Below are 16,408 nucleotides of genomic sequence, written 5' to 3'. Positions count from 1 at the left end.
TACTTCTACAGCATTTATTCATCTTAGTTAATGTTAATTTCAGCATTTACTAATGATTTATTAAAATCACAAGTTGTGTTTGTTAACATTAGGTAATGCACTGTGAACTAACATGAATAAACAATGAACAACTGTATTTTCATTAAATAACATCAACAAAGATTAATAAATAGTGTAATAAATGCATTGTTCATTGTTTGTTCATGTTAGTTAATACATTAACTAATGTTAATAAATGACACCTTATTGTAAAGTGTTACCTGAATTTCTTTCACAGTTTGTTTGTTTATCAGGTTTACATTCCTCATGTTTGTGCTTCATTAACTTCATCCAATGTTTGTGCAACTGTGTAATACAAAATAATCAGCATATGCATGTAAAATTGCTACTGTAAATAGTAAGGGAAGATGCATCACTTTAAAAGTATATATTGTTTACAATATAGTTGGCGTTAATGCAGTATAAACAGTGAAGCAAAATGTTGTTTGTTGTCCAGTATTAACTTTTGTATTTGTATTAATTTGGGATTAATATTCAAGGAATGGTTCACCCGAAAATGAAAACGTGCTGAAAATTTACTCGCTCTCAGGTCTATCCAAGATTAGGATGAGTTTGTTTCTTCATCAGATTTGGGGAAATGTGGCATTGCATCAGTGTCTCAGCAATGGATGCTCTGCAGTGAATGGGTGCCGTCAGAATGAGAGTCCAAACAGCTGATAAAAACATCACAATAATCCACACCACTCCAGTCCATCAGTTAACATCTTGAGAAGACAAAAGCTGAAACAAATCCATCATGAAGACTTTAACTAAAATATGAGTCCATAATCCATAATAACGCTTCCTCCAGTGAAAAAGAATCAGGAGAGAAATCTGCACAGATCAAGCACAGTTTACAAGCCAAAACAGTCCACTGGAGTGGTGTGGATTACTTGTGGATTATTATGATGTTTTTATCAGCTGTTTGGACTCTCATTCTGACGGCACCCATTCACTGCAGAGCATCCATTGCTGAGCAAGTGATGCAATGCTACATTTCTCCAAATCTGATGAACAAACAAACTCATCTACATCTTGAATGAGCTGAAGGTGAATGAATCTTCATCAGATTTTCATTTTTGGCTGAACTGTTCCTTTCAGTGTGTCACATCTGAGAGAAAGGTTATGTCTGCTAAAGGACACTGTGTGTTAATTCTGGTTCTCTGCTCGTCTGAATGCAGAGCTGTAAGGATGTGGTGCAGGAGCGTTTCGGCTCTGAGCTCAAATACGACACGGCGCTTCGCCTGGCTGCTCTTCAGATGTACATCCTGACGCTCAGCACCAAACAAACGCAGAAAGTCTCCCTGAAATACATTGAGTGAGTGTTCAACATTCATGTCTGTGCTCACAATTATTAAAGGAGTAGTACAGACAACTATTAAAATTGTATGGAGTTGATTTTATTTATTTATTTATTTTTCTGTGGAACACAAAAAAATTTATTTAGTCTTCATGCAGCTTTTATTTCTGCAGTGACTGTCGAACTCTCTAAAGGAAAAAAATTAAAGTAGTCCATATGCACTAACAGGCATTACAGAAATGTATTTTACTTGTCAAGCACTTAAAATTTGTTAAAGATTAAATTTTAGTCTGTTCCATGCAAAAAAAAAAAAAACTATCATATAACTTCATATAAGTAGACTTAGAAGTCAGGGTTATTATTTATTATAAATGTTATTGTACTTGAAATGAAATAAAATAAATGTTAACAGGAATAAAATATTGTAAAAATTATTTTATTTCAGCAAGTTGAATATTTCTTATTTTAATGTAATTTAACTTGATGTGCTAAAATAACTAAAGCTGAAAAAAAAATACTAAACTATATGAACATAAAAAAACCTAATACAAATGACAAAAGCACAACAAAATTGCTGAAACTAACAAACTAAAATGAAAAGGAAAAATAAGCAAATAAAAACTAATTAATTAAAACTAAATTACAAAACAATTAATAAAAACTAATAAAGTGTAATGAAAATGAAAACAGAAAATACAGTGCTTTTTTTTTCTGGTGCTTTTTGGTCCTTTATGGTGAGAAACTTTCACTGTACACTTAAAAAAAAAAAAAAAATTTCACTCAGAAATTTATGGAAGAGGATTAGGGCCAAGCAATAATAAAAAAATAAAACCATCTTGAGATTAAACTCATTAAATTTCGAGAAAAAAGTTGTTAAATTTCGAGAAAAATTACAAGTGATGAAGAAAAAGCACTTTCAGTATCTGGGAGTGCTTTAAGTATTGAAAGTTTACAGATAATCATAGTTATAGGTTTTTCTTTTTTCCTCAGCATTATTGCTGTTTGTTTATTACTGATGAGATCATAGACACTGGCAGCTTTAATAGACTGCATTCACACTAATGCACAGATTTGTTTTGTCATGTTCTGAAAACATAACTGACTGTGTTTACATCAATTTCGTATCATAAAAGTAGATGCAAGTGCGTTTAACCGCAGCCTCGAGCTTCAGGACAAACAAACACAAAGTGCACGCGAAAGTCTGTCAGTACGTGAGTCTAGTGCAACTAATACATACTGAATTCCAAACGGCAGAAATGAAAGCATATCTAAAGTAAGACTAAAAAAACAGTGAGTGGAAGCACACACTACTGTCGAGCAATGCACATGTCTCACAGCGCATATTCTGTGCAGTGAAGCCCGCCGCGTTTGTCTCTAGCGCACACACGTGCCATATGCGGAGAAAAGCCAAGCTCAGATTTTAAAATGGAGAGTGCATGTTTAATACTCATGTGACAAGCGCATATGTGAATAACGTCATAGGCTATAATCGATTATGGTCTATTACTGCATCGATGCATAACGTGGACGATTCTGCAAGATTACGATCGACTGGGTTCGAGTCCATCTTGCCAAACTCGCTTTTTCTTTTCTCATCACATATCTCTTTCGGTGCACTAAAGAAATGACAGCGCATATGAGTTATCAAATTGTTGTTAACTGCATGATTTGTAAAGTTTGATTGGCGGGCCACATATAACAGCCTACATTTCAATAGACAAGCTTTGGGCCGTTTGAAATTCAGCCACTGGCCGTATGTGTGCCGCGGCATCCGGACTTTGGACACCCCTGTCATAGATGCTATTTAAAGTGAAAATAGTTATATGTACTATTTACTCTAATTGACAACAGCAGCATTTTAAATATGTGCTATTTACACTAAGTGAAAATAGCCACTCTATTTACGTTATGTAAAAGTATCAGATCTTTGTAATAAGTGTAAATAGTAACTAATTAGATGCTATTTATGCTTATAAATAGTGGCAGATACTATTTGCACCTCAGTATTGTTGTACATTAACAGGATGCAATAATAACATTGATTTTAACAACAATGCTGCCTTATTGGTACAGCAAAGCCCTCCCTATAGCCTGCCTACCCCTAATTAATACATTATTATGAAACACTCGCTAAGCAATTGATTTCCACTTTTCCGAAGAGATATGTGATGAGAAAAGAAGAAAAGCGAGTTTGGCAAAAGATGGACTCGAACCCAGTCGATCATCATACGCTACTCCCCAGCAGATTACTCTCCAGCCTCCGCCACTGCAGACACTGAATAATACGAAATGAAATAAACATGACACGAGTGTGTTTTTCTTGACTTTTTATTCTCTAAATTTAAGAAGTTTTTTTTTCTTAAAATTTTATGAAAATTTAATGTTTATTCTCAACATTTTATTTCGACTTTTTTCACGTAATTGAATGAGTTTATTCTCAATTTAATGTTTATTCTCAACATTTTATCTAGAATTTTTTTCGAAATTTAACTATTTTTTTCTCTAGATGGTTTTATTTATTTTATTATTGCTTGGCCCTAATCCTTTTCTGTAGAAATTGCTAGTAAAGTCCACAAATAATTTTAAAAATTGCGAGTAAAACTGGGTTAGATGTGAAATTCTGAAGTACACAAAAGACTGATAGTATTTTCTTGAAAAAAATGCACTCCAATAATCTTTATTTTACAACTTTGACAAATATTTTTCTCATTTTATGGACAGCAGAAGCTCAAATGTTCTTCCTAACCTTCTCAATTTGTTTCACCAAATAAAGAAAATGATTTGGGTTTGATTCGAGCGAGTAAAAAGTTTCAGGTGGCGGTTCCTGAGAAGAAAAGATGAAAGGTGTTTGACTGTTGTGAAGAGTGTTTGAATTCAGCGTGAAAGCTCTTGTTTCCCGCCGTGTCTTTATAGAAAAGAGTGGGGTCTGGCGCAGTTTCTGCCTTCGGCGGTTCTGTCCAGCATGAAAGAGAAGAACATCAAGAAAGCGCTCACACACATCCTGAAAACCAACCAGAACCTGGTGCCTCCAGGCAAAAAGGTAAAGAAACTTTCACAGCTTGATGTACATATGAAAAGTGCAATTAAAATCGATCTTTTCAGCTGCCTTTGAAAATCCAGATTTTTCAATGCATAATATAATACGCTTTAGGAGCACCAGTGAAATTTCACGAGATATCACAGCAAAGACTAATACTGTATGTTGTTGAATGTAACACTTTATTTAAACATTTTTGGCATATATAAATAGACTTGTAGTTAAATATATACGTTATATATTTATTTATATATTGCTTTTAAACTTTTAGCTTTTATAAGCATATATAAATATTCTATATATCAAGTCTGTTTTAAATGAATGTATGTATGTGCATGTTATAATTTTAATGTTAATAAATATGTATAATAATTTTTATTTATATTAACAAGTCAGTTATAATGCATGTATATGCATGTTATAATTTTAATGTTAATAAATATGTATAATAATTTTTATTTATATTAACAAGTCAGTTATAATGCATGTATATGCATGTTATAATTTTAATGTTAATAAATATGTATAATTTTTATTTATATTAACAAGTCAGTTATAATGCATGTATATGCATGTTATAATTTTAATGTTATTTATATGTAGTAATTTTTATTTATATTAGCAAGTCAGTTATAATGTGTGTATATACATGTAATTTAATTATATTTATATCTGCTTATATACAGTATCATACTGAATATGCTAAAAAAAATTTATTTTGTATGATTTTTTTTAGAATATATGTGAACTATAAGCATATATAATATTACATTAAATTAAAGCAATGGTTAAAATGTAATAAACAATCAGATATAATGTACTACATTATATTTTATGTTATAGTGCATTGCACTTTAGTATTGTGATTTAAAGCATCTTGTGAGCACAGACTGTCTTTGCAAATAAACCTAGTTGAACTTGTTTTTCCCAGAGGCACATTTCAAAAAGAGGAATAAAGAGTGCTCTATTTCTGTGATTTAAACTTTCTGTTCCCTAATTCTGCTGGGATTTGTGCTGTGTGTTGAAGCTGACGGCGTTGCAGGCGAAAGTCCACTACCTGAAATATCTGAGTGATCTCAGGCTGTACGGAGGACAAGTGTTCAAGTCCACGCTGGTCGTAAGTGCACAGACACTCATTCACAGAGTCATTACTTCAGCAGCTGAGGCCTTTCAATGCAGATCCAGAGTTTAAAGCTTCAGGTGTATTTCAGAATAAACTGCATTTAAATTTCATAGCATATGAAGTATGTCTTTTTTTTTTTTTTTCTAGTTTTGCTGCTATTACTATTTTTTTTTTTTTTTTTTTAAATGTTTTTTTTTTTTCAAATTAAATTAATTATAGTTTATTAATTATTAATAATTTCTAGTTTAAATTAGCTGTTATTTCTGTTTTGTAATGAAAATATGGTTTCTAAAAATATTTTATTTTTAAATATAAAACTATAAACAAATCAAGCATTCACACTATATTTTCATTTTCTAGCATGTGAACTATTTTAAAATGATGCTGTTCTGTTTTGCAAAGAGAACTTGATTTCAAATGATTTTAATTATTTTTTTGTTAAATAATTGTAACATTATAAACAAATCAATAATCATTCACACTATTTTCATTTTCTAGCATGTGAGGTTGTGATTAATTTTTTTAGTTTTGCAGTTCTATTATTTTGTTTAGTAAAGATACATTTCTATTTCTAATGATTTATAATAATTTTCTTGTTCAAATTTTTTTTTTAATTATAAACAAATCAAAAGTAATTCCACTGTATTTTCATTTCCTAGCATTATTTTTCATATGATTTCTATATAGATTTCTGTATCTTTTTTTATTCATTTTAAGTTTTGCTGCTATTTCTGTTCAGTAAAGAGAACTTTATTTCTAATGACTTTATTTTGTTAAAAAAAAATGCATATGCTATTTGCTGTATTTAACTAAAGTTGACAGATCAAGGATAAATATTTTTTTACTGAGCACTGTGCAAACATTATAGATTTCACATTAACATATACTCCCCTCTGTTATAAAATACATAGTATTAATGTAAATATATAGTTTTAGTACATATAGTCTGAAGGCGTGTGAAGCAGCTGTTTCACACCGCTGTATTTGTGATCTGACAGCAAGGAGAGAAACACACGGAGGTGACTCTGCTGGTGGGGCCGCGCTACGGCATCAGTCACGTCATCAACACCAAAACCAACCTGGTGGCGCTGCTGGCCGACTTCAGCCACGTCAACCGCATCGAAATGTACACGGAGGATGAAAGGAACGTGCGAGTGGAGCTTCATGTCCTGGATGTTAAGGTGCGATGGATAAAAACATCATTTGTTTGCAGAAAGCATTCAGTTTAATATTTTTCCATCTAATGCGATAACATTCAAATATTTTAAGTGCATTACCACAGTTGAATTGCATAATAGCATTGAGGACAACATCCCTTTTATTCCGCATCCCTTTCATCCAGTTGTGATAATGAAATCATTAATTAATAATTCATATTTACACTTACATGCGTCACTTTATAAAACAGTTAAGTCAGTATGCAATATGTTAAATTTGCTACATTGCTTTGCGTGTGTGAACTAAAACAATATTGCATGGCAGGTTATTTAGACTATTAATATTGATCAATTTAAACGATTCACTATTCACTACAGTATTAATGACACATAACAATTCAACATCCCTTTATGCATTGCTTATATTGAAAATATGAATTAATAATTCATAGTTACAGACATTTTACATGCTTCATTTTATAAATGCAATAGAAAATATAAAACAACTACATTAAGTTTGCTTTACAAACATGAACTAAAAACTGCATTATATGACAGATTATTTTGATGATTAATAAATCATTGATCATTTAATACCAGTTATTGACGATTTACCACATGCATTACACCAGTTGTATAAATTATTAAAGACACATAACAATTCAACATGCCTTTTATTTAATGCTTATTGTGAAAATGCGAATTAATAATTCATATTTTCAGACATTTGAATGCTTCATTTTATAAAACAGATAGATAAGTCAATAAATGCATATTGAAAATATACATTATTGATAAATAAACTATTTATTGACTATTTACCGCATGCATTTCACCAATTGTATACAACATAAAGGACACATAACAATTCAACATCCTTTTTATCCAATGCTTATTATGAAAACATGAATTAATAATTGATTGATAGTTAATCATTTGATAAAATGGATAATTAAGGCAATGAATACAATAGAAAATATAAATGCACTATAATAGGTTTACTACATTGCTGTGCAAACATGAACGAAAAACTGTTAAAATTACCTAGCTGATTATTTTGATTATTAATAAATTATTGAAAAATACTATTTACTGACTGTTTACCACATGCATTACACCAGTTGTATATACGGTAACACACAGTTCAACATCCCTTTCATCCAGTGCTTATAAAAAAAAAAAAGAATTAATAATTCATAGTTACTGACACATGTTTTTTAAAATGAAGCATGCATAAGACAATACATGCAGTACGTTAAGTTTGCTACATTGCTTTACAAGCATGAACTAAAAACTGTTAATATTAATGAATGTAAATATTGATTGAAAAACAGTTTTTGCAGATGCTACCGTAAAATCATTTAAATTGTGCAGCCTCCCATAGCTTAATGCTGTATTTACTGATTATTTATGCATTTCTTTCTGTAGCCCATCACACTTATAATGGAATCCAGTGACGCTATGAACCTGGCCTGTTTGACTGCTGGTTATTACAGGCTGCTGGTCGATTCACGGAGGTCCATCTTCAACATGGCGAACAACAGTAACACTGCAGGTAAGAGCATGCACATATATAACAATATAACAATTCATTTGTCTGCTTGATATAGTTGCTTGTTTATTTTTTAAGGCAGTGGTTCTCAACTCAATTTAGCATCAGCAAACTTTATTTATTTGTTATAACAAATTATGAATGTTAAAATTAACATCAACTAAGAAGAATAAATGCTAACTAATGTTAACAAATGAAAAGTTATTGTTATATTTTAAAAAATCTAAATTAATTAACATGCAAGATGCAAACTCAAATCATTATTCTTTTTCCACTTCAATAACTATTTTATTGAACAACACACAGTTCTTGAAACTTCTGTAATCACAAAATCAACCATGATTAAATTAATTTAATATACTTTATCAATACTTCTGGTGTTTATTAATAAAGAGTTTGAAAACAGCCAGCTTTGTCTTAATTACAGACAGATATATTTTGTCCAATATAATGGGATATTTTTGGCTAATATTTGGAATATTACATCGGACAGTGGGGGTCATTTGAATCAAAAAGTTTAAGAATCCCCTTATTTAAATTGTTTTGTTGTGAATCTGATACTTTAATAACATGCTGACAACGGCATCTTCTCCTTTTTTGTTTACGTCTAAGGACAAGACTCAAGGGTCAAGCACAACTACCAAGCAATCGACTGGAATTACGGTTCCTGCAGTGCATGTGACGAGCCCCACCCCGAATACGCCATCTGTGGGCGAAGAGAGTTTGATATTTCCCCCACTGTCTCTGAAATGCACCAGTTGCAGCATCGCATGCATGGGGACGAGAAAGCTGAGCGGGCGAGCAGAGCAAGCCACATGCATCCTCAGCCCTACTTCAGTGTCCCAAAAGGCAAACCTCAAGAGTCGCCCAGAAGCGCCAAGGTGTCCTTTATATTCGGTGATCCTCCGCTGGACTCTGTGAACCCTCAGAACTTGGGATACCAAAGACTGATGGAGGACATCCCAGAAGTGCTGGAGGAGCACCGGTACATGTATGCGCAACAGAAGGACTACAAGCCACTGGAAGCGTCACTGGAGGTCGATGGCTTCCAGTACGGTTCCCACATGGTCTACGGCGATGCTAAGATCTTCGGTACGACGGAAGGCATCGAGGAGCCTTTGCTGCGCGATATCTGCTACGCCGAGACTACGGATGACGCCGAGGACGACGACGACATTAGTTGCGAGGAGGACATGATGATGATGATGGGGGAGATGAAGGACAAGGCGAACTCTCTCCTGTCACTCTCGGAATCTAGCGACGACATTATTGACCTCACTTCGCTTCCGCCGCCACCAGAGGGTGACGACGAGGAGGACAGCGATGACCTGTTGCAGTCTCTAAACTTGGCGATCGCCGCTCCACCACCAGGGTTCAGGGATAGCTCGGATGAAGATGACCACCAAGAGCGAAAAGGCTTAAAAAACGACATCCCTGTGTCGCTGATCGATTCGGTTCCGACGCAAGTGGCCGGTGGGACCGAGGAAGTGTTCAATGACGCTGTTGTCTCCACATTACAAGCTCTGGAGGCCTTGGCGGCCTCCGAGGAACAGTCTCATCCACAATCGGACAATAGTTCAGGTTCTTACACTATTGTAACGTTTATTCATTGACGTTGACCTTCCAGCCATTCCTTTATTTTGGTTTTGTTTCTCCGTATTCCATTGTCTTCAATGCAAACCCCATGTATTGTGTGTGCATTTGTTTTATTAGAAATGTAATTGTGATCTCATTATGATTTGTGGTTCATTTTTGTTCATGTATTTCATTATTTATGTTCTTATTTGTTGCATTTCATAGCCTTCAACGTTTTGTACAAATAAACTATTTTAAAGTATACGTGTGTATGGTGTGATGGCTAAAATGTTTGTCTCTTTGTGACACACAGGTGTAGAAATATCTCGGTCCTTTAGCCCCGAGTCCTCTTCTGATTCTGGGAATGAGACAAATTCATCCGAAATGACGGAGAGTTCAGAGCTGGCCGCAGCTCAGAAACTCTCCGAAAACTCTCTGAAAATGTTAGTAGCCACAGCCGAAGGGTACCAAACTCTAGCAGAAGAGGAGACTGAGTTTCGACTGGTGCCGTGTGAGGTCCGGGCGTCTCTAGACGACTCCCAGTCTGCCGCGGTTGCCACTCTCCGTTCGGACCACTTCGAGATGGAGCCAGAAACAATGGAAACCAAGTCGTTGACGGACTACTTCAACAAAATGCACAGGGACGTGATGATGGGAATGCCGCAGGGGAAGATCGAGGAGCAAGATGGTGGGATGAAATTGAGCGCCCAAGCAGAAGCCCGTCAGATGAACATCACAGAATCAGAGGATCTTGTTGGGATGTACAACAATTTCAATGGACGAGATTCCCAGCGTTCAGGTCCCTTTGACTTGGAAAGGATGTCTTATGCGTTTCAAGAAAGCAATCAAAGATTGCATATGATTCTGAATAATAAATCTGAAGAGCACATTTACTCTGAGGTAGTTGGTGACGGCGGTCCGTCGCATGCAGACAGGGTAACCCAAAAAGTTAGTTTGAAGGACTCGATAGACTTGAACACAAGTTCCCCCGCCAAAGAACAATTTATGATTGAACGAGCCCGGAATGAACATCAACAGAGCAAGGCAGCTTCATCCGAACAAGAAGTGACACGGTTATACGAGTACCACTTGTCCAAAAGGATGTCGTCTTTACAGAGCGAGGGAATTCATTCCCTCCAGAGTTCCCAGTGTTCGTCCATCGATGCCGGCTGCAGTACGGGAAGCAGTAGCTCCGTGACGCCAATGGACTCTCCTCTGTGCACGGTGGATAGCGTCCATCTGCATGGAGAGTCCTCTCTGAAAGGTCTCGGATATCCAAATCAGAACGTAGATGGAACGTTTTTGCGGAAGCACCACGGACAGGCTGGCCAAGAGTCAGGCCGAGAGGGATGCCAAAGGTTGCCCAAGATCAGAGAAACTACAGGTACTGCAAGCTTGAAAGTTTAACTTGTCAAATGTGATCTTTAACTAACCTAATGACACCGTTATCTATCTGTTCATTTTTGCTATGTAGAAACTGCAAAGCTTGACCATGCGGAGTTAGAGACTCACATTGTTGGTCAGCATCTGAATCATTTAACATTTAGTTAGAGCTGGTGAGCAAGTTAAGGGTTTTTGTAGCCCTCGTCTGGATTCAAACTGAAGCTAACCTAATTCGACTAATTGTCCCACATAGTGTTGGGGAAACTTCCCTAAAACTAGCCTTTCAAGCTGTAAGCTGATCATACAGTGCTTGTAAAAAAAAAAGTATTCACACCCCTTGGCTATTTATTTCTCTACAACATGGAATCTAGGATTTGATCAACTCAAAGTGAAACCTATTTCTTTGTAAACATGTATAACAGTTATTAAACAATAATTTGCGTAAGTATAAACTTTTGCATTGTGTAACTAATGGTAAAAATACAGTTCCACTGAAATATAATACTACTCTATCATAAAACTGTATTTGAAATGAATAAGAATGAATAAATAAATACTCATACAAAGAGAGCATAAATGATGTTGGGTTTGTGTTGAAGAGCCATTAAAAAGAGATCTATTGAAATAATGTCATCTCTCTTGAAATGTAAACAAGTCTAAATGTCAAAGTTATCATATACTGTATGTCTAAAGAATTGAAGTTTGTCAGGTAAAACAAGAGCTTATTGATACAATTCAGTCCGATATTTTATTCCATCCGTTACTCCTGGTTGGAGGCTTCCGTAAATATTTTGTTTATGAATAGTTGTTTCAACTAAATTTACAAGTGCAATGGAAAAACATTTTGTAGTGCATACAGTGAGTTGTAACTTAGTACTCAGTAGTCAAAACTAGGGTAAGTTGTAACTTGCACCCAGATGGTGCAACTGGCCCCTAAACACTTGACCACTAAAGGACATAAATGTTGTTGTTTTGAAGTCTTTCTTGTGTATCTTTGGCTTTGTGTTTGTGGTCTTGCTGGAAATCTGATTCTCCTTGAGTTCCAGGTGTCTTGCTGACTCCTATATTTTGCTGCATTCATTTGGCCCTCCAGCCTCAAAACCTTCAAAGGATCCTCACAGCATGATTCACTGTGGATATGGTGTATTTCTGGTTATACATTAACATGTTGTTTAGTCTGATAGGTTAGTCTTCTGGCATATCTGTATCCGAGATATTGCATGACATTTTTAACAGTAGCTTCTCTTCAGCGGCAGCAGCAGTTGTTATTTGCACAGTCTGGAGCTTGTTACATCGGTCTCTTGGTGTCCTCCCTCATTCGTCTCCTCGTTGCACGATGACGCACAGTTTGAGGACGCCCTGCTCTTGGTGCATTTACTGCTGTGTCATATTTTCCCATTTCTTAATTATCGATTTAACTGCTACTCCAAGGGAAGCTCAATGACATGGAAATCCCTGCCTGGTGCTTTTCAATTACTGTTTCATAGTGCTGCGTGGAGGTTTTTTTTCTTCATGGTCTTCCACAGTGCTGACTCATATATGCTACAATCAATTGAAAGTCCTTGAGTACACAAAAGCTATTTAACATACAATAAAAAGGTTGCACCAATGATGAAATCTGACGTTATATTAAATAATAATATAATGCTAATTATTGTAGATTACTTGCATAGAGATGTATTTTCACTTTTTTTCTGTTGACCAGATTATGTACTTTGATTCAATGCAGTAAAACAACAAAAATGAAAAAGTTCAAGGGGATGTCAATACTGTTTATAAGTATTGTCATTTAACTTAAAAGTAGATAAACTGCAGGTAAAGGGTAGTTCAGCAAAACGTAAAATTGTCATTTACTACTTTCAAGAATGTTGGTAACCAGACAGTTGCTGGTAGCCATTGACTTCCGTAGTATGGAAAAAAAATACTAAGTCAATGCCCATATTCTTCAAAATATTTTCTTTTGTGTTCAACAGAGGAAAGGATTCTAAATGGTTTGGAACAACATGAGGATGGGTAAATGATGGCAATTTTAATTTTTGGGTGAACTCTCCCTTCCGCTACCATTTTAAAATGTAGTTAGCTACACTTTTAGTTAGTAATGAAAAGTAGCTAACTACATTTAAGGGTGCAGTGGTTTTGTGTTGTGAAAATAGCAGTGCAAATGAATTAAAATTGTTTAATATTGATTAAAAGTGAAACTATTCATTCCTCAGAGTCAGTGTGCTGCAATTCTGCAAAAAAAAGTCAGATTGCAATTCTATACAGTAGGGGTGGGCGATATGAGCTAAAATTCATATCACGATATTTTCCACTGTCCAGACGATATAGATAGATATTATGACAATAAAAAAAAAAATGGAATCACATTTTAGTAGACCTTAGTTAAATTACAGGCAAAATATGCATTTTAACCTTGTATAACTAGAAAAAAACAAAAACAAAACACGATTTCTAGATCTAAGGCAAAAATAGAATATGAGAAAATGCCTTCTAAAGTTTTCTGAAGAAAGATCCCTTCAGATGCTCATTAATATTAACCCCCTGCCCCCAGTTCATTATTTATATTTTTCTTCCTATATTTCGAGTATTGTGAACAGTGATCTTGCGCTGCCTGCCTACAGTATTTTCTCTCTTTGTGTCCGTGTCCTGCGTCTTTGTCCTGTGTTAATGGCCGTTTACAGACTTAGTAATATTGCCACACAAATTACATTTTGGGAAATTATTGCAATCCAGTTTGTGTGCAGTTCCGAAAAGCCGATCGTGTGTTTGGAGCAAAAACTATCCTACCCGTCAGATTTTCCTACCAGGGCTTACTGCGCATGTGAACATCAATGTTGTGTCTTTTTTTCTCATGCTGAACAACAATATTTTATGTATCTGCATTACTGTATGGGTAGGTTTAGGTTAGGTGTAGACATTAATAAAACACAATCTATTAGGTAGAAAAAAATATTTATTGTTCGTTTCCGGTTCTGATTTATGTCTGATCAAGCGGGGCATCTCTTTTTCTCTCTCTGATCAAGTAGTTTGTCCATCCAATGAAATCCATGAATATATAACGGTATTCACGGTATAGCAAAATCCATATCATGGCACAACATAATACCGGTAGTCACGTTAATACCAGTATAGCGCCCACCCCTACTATACAGTACCATTAGTGGCGCAGACATGGACCACTTCACCTTCAAATCAGGAATTACTATTCTGCAGATTTTAAGTTTTAGGAAGTAATTAGAATTTCCTGATTTGGAACATTAAGCCTTGTGTAGAACGTTTCCGAAGTATCCTGCCCAGGCTTATCATTGACGTCATTCATTTCAGTCATTACCTTATCATGCTGAATCAGGATGAGCAGGAACTTTGAGGGGATTTCAGATATCCTGAAGCATGAAATTATGAGACTGAATACTGGCCGACTAATATGTCCCTCTCTTTTTCCTCCCCCAGTGTAGCATGCTGCAGATGGAGATAAAACGGAAGAATCATCGTCTTCTCTCACAATATGTCCATATTCATCCATAGCACAGTTTCCTATGTGCCAAACCAGAGGTGATCGGAGGTCTTGAATGCTTCCCTGTTTATTCTTGCACTTGGCCTCAAATGACCCCCGCTCTGGTTGCCTCAGGGAGGCAGAAAAGGAATCTTAATAAGACAACTATTGGCTCAGGGAGCATTGACACTTTTTATGGAAACTGGTCGTAATCACCCAATCAACCCTTGAAAGAGCCGATTACAACACTGTCATTCCCAAAGTCAACATGAAACCCAAAACCCATTTGGCTTCCATTAATGTGATGTATCCGCCAGAACTGGATTTGAAAAGTTGTGCCAGAATGGTTGGAGGGAAGGAGTTGGAATGAGGAAGAAAGTAAATGGGATAACATTTAGATTTCTTGTTGACTTTAATCTTCTGAAATGGAAGCGAATGACAGATGGTTTGACGTTACAGAAGTCAGCACAGAAAACAAGTTTAAGACAACAAGCATTGGAACAAGGCAAGTCCATCTCCTGATTCCTTTGGACGACACACAATCCAGGCATAAGAACTGTGCATTGCTCTGAGAAATTCTTGCACTGGTCACTTAATATGTCTCGTTTAGCCACATTCTCTAAGACTGCATGTGCGGGTTATGCCCTGAGGATTTTTTGTTAAGCAGCAAAAGGACATTTCGAAACGCTAGTTGGAGCGATTCGGGAAGTCACTTTATTTACTTTGCGTGGAAGCTTTGGAAAGATATTTTTTGATGACCAAAGCAAAACTTAATTAGCATTCGGTACGCTGTTATTTGGTTGCAGCAATGGCCATATGTCGAAAATCACTGCTTTTATTTAGCCATAGTAAAGCCATATGATATCACGCATACTGTACGTTTGTCATGAAGATCGAGATAATCCGGCCATTGCGATCCACTGTGATAACAGTGCTTGTGTATATTTTGTGTAATATGTAAAATGAAAAGGAAGTATTCTACAATACATAGAATTTTTAAAAGACAATATATATATATATATATATATATATATCAATCACAGCACCTGATAGACGCATCCGTTTTGTTCCATGTGTTTATTTTAGTCTTCATACCAGAAGAGCTTCACATTCAAAAATAAGATCAATTTAAGCCACTATATGATCTGTAAACTGTAATTCTGTTCTCAACTTGCACCGTTTCATTTGCTGTTCTTATTTGACTGGCTAATGCATACATTTACTTAAACAATTTAAAGTCAACATGAAGCGTCGTTCTCAATCGATTTTAACTACTGTCATCTGATGTATTTCCCAGTGTAATGTCTTCAAGAAAAGTGTAGGACAGAATTTTATCCATGATTTGCTGGAGAGAGTGTTTGATAAATCATTTTTGAGGTGAAGTTACCACGCTTTGCTGAAATATTATTACTTTTTTTTTTTTTTTTTATTATTATTTATTTAGAATAACCTGCACTTAAGAATTGTTCACAGTAAGACCAGGAAAGTAATTTAAGAAAGTAAATAGGTCCATTTTGATTTCATGTTGACTTTAAATAATAATCGTAATGTATTTTATTTGAATCATCTTCATTAAATATTTCAGCTTGAAAACTGTGATCTCGTCTTTCTTTTCTTAGTGAGTCATTTTATTTCCTGTCTTATGCCAGTAATTAATTTATAAATAGCATGTGAATTACATTGTTTGAAATGTTCTTCCTCTTTCTATTCTCAATTTTTCTGCCTGTACTTGTGTGCTGAAGAAGCAAC

At 35.2% G+C, this 16,408-nt stretch overlaps 1 protein-coding gene across 4 annotated transcripts in view; it reads left to right on the top strand.

Moving 5' to 3' along the window:
* Window positions 1-16,266, top strand: part of frmpd4 (FERM and PDZ domain containing 4) — a 59,081-nt gene extending 42,815 nt beyond the window's left edge. For all 4 annotated transcript variants that reach the window (XM_058787842.1, XM_058787844.1, XM_058787846.1 and 1 more), the window contains 8 exons: window positions 1,221-1,357; window positions 4,253-4,379; window positions 5,404-5,493; window positions 6,498-6,680; window positions 8,085-8,211; window positions 8,821-9,789; window positions 10,097-11,167; window positions 14,617-16,266. In XM_058787842.1, coding sequence (XP_058643825.1) covers window positions 1,221-1,357; window positions 4,253-4,379; window positions 5,404-5,493; window positions 6,498-6,680; window positions 8,085-8,211; window positions 8,821-9,789; window positions 10,097-11,167; window positions 14,617-14,621 — 2,709 coding nt within the window. In that variant the 3' untranslated portion in view covers window positions 14,622-16,266. The remainder of the gene's footprint in view (window positions 1-1,220; window positions 1,358-4,252; window positions 4,380-5,403; window positions 5,494-6,497; window positions 6,681-8,084; window positions 8,212-8,820; window positions 9,790-10,096; window positions 11,168-14,616) is intronic.
* Window positions 16,267-16,408: the final 142 nt, after the last annotated feature.

The sequence above is a fragment of the Onychostoma macrolepis genome, chromosome 09 (genome assembly GCF_012432095.1).
Source record: "Onychostoma macrolepis isolate SWU-2019 chromosome 09, ASM1243209v1, whole genome shotgun sequence".
NCBI lineage: Eukaryota > Metazoa > Chordata > Actinopteri > Cypriniformes > Cyprinidae > Onychostoma > Onychostoma macrolepis.
The sequence above is the reverse complement of the archived record's forward strand: the minus strand, read 5'-3'. Positions and strand labels throughout refer to the sequence as shown.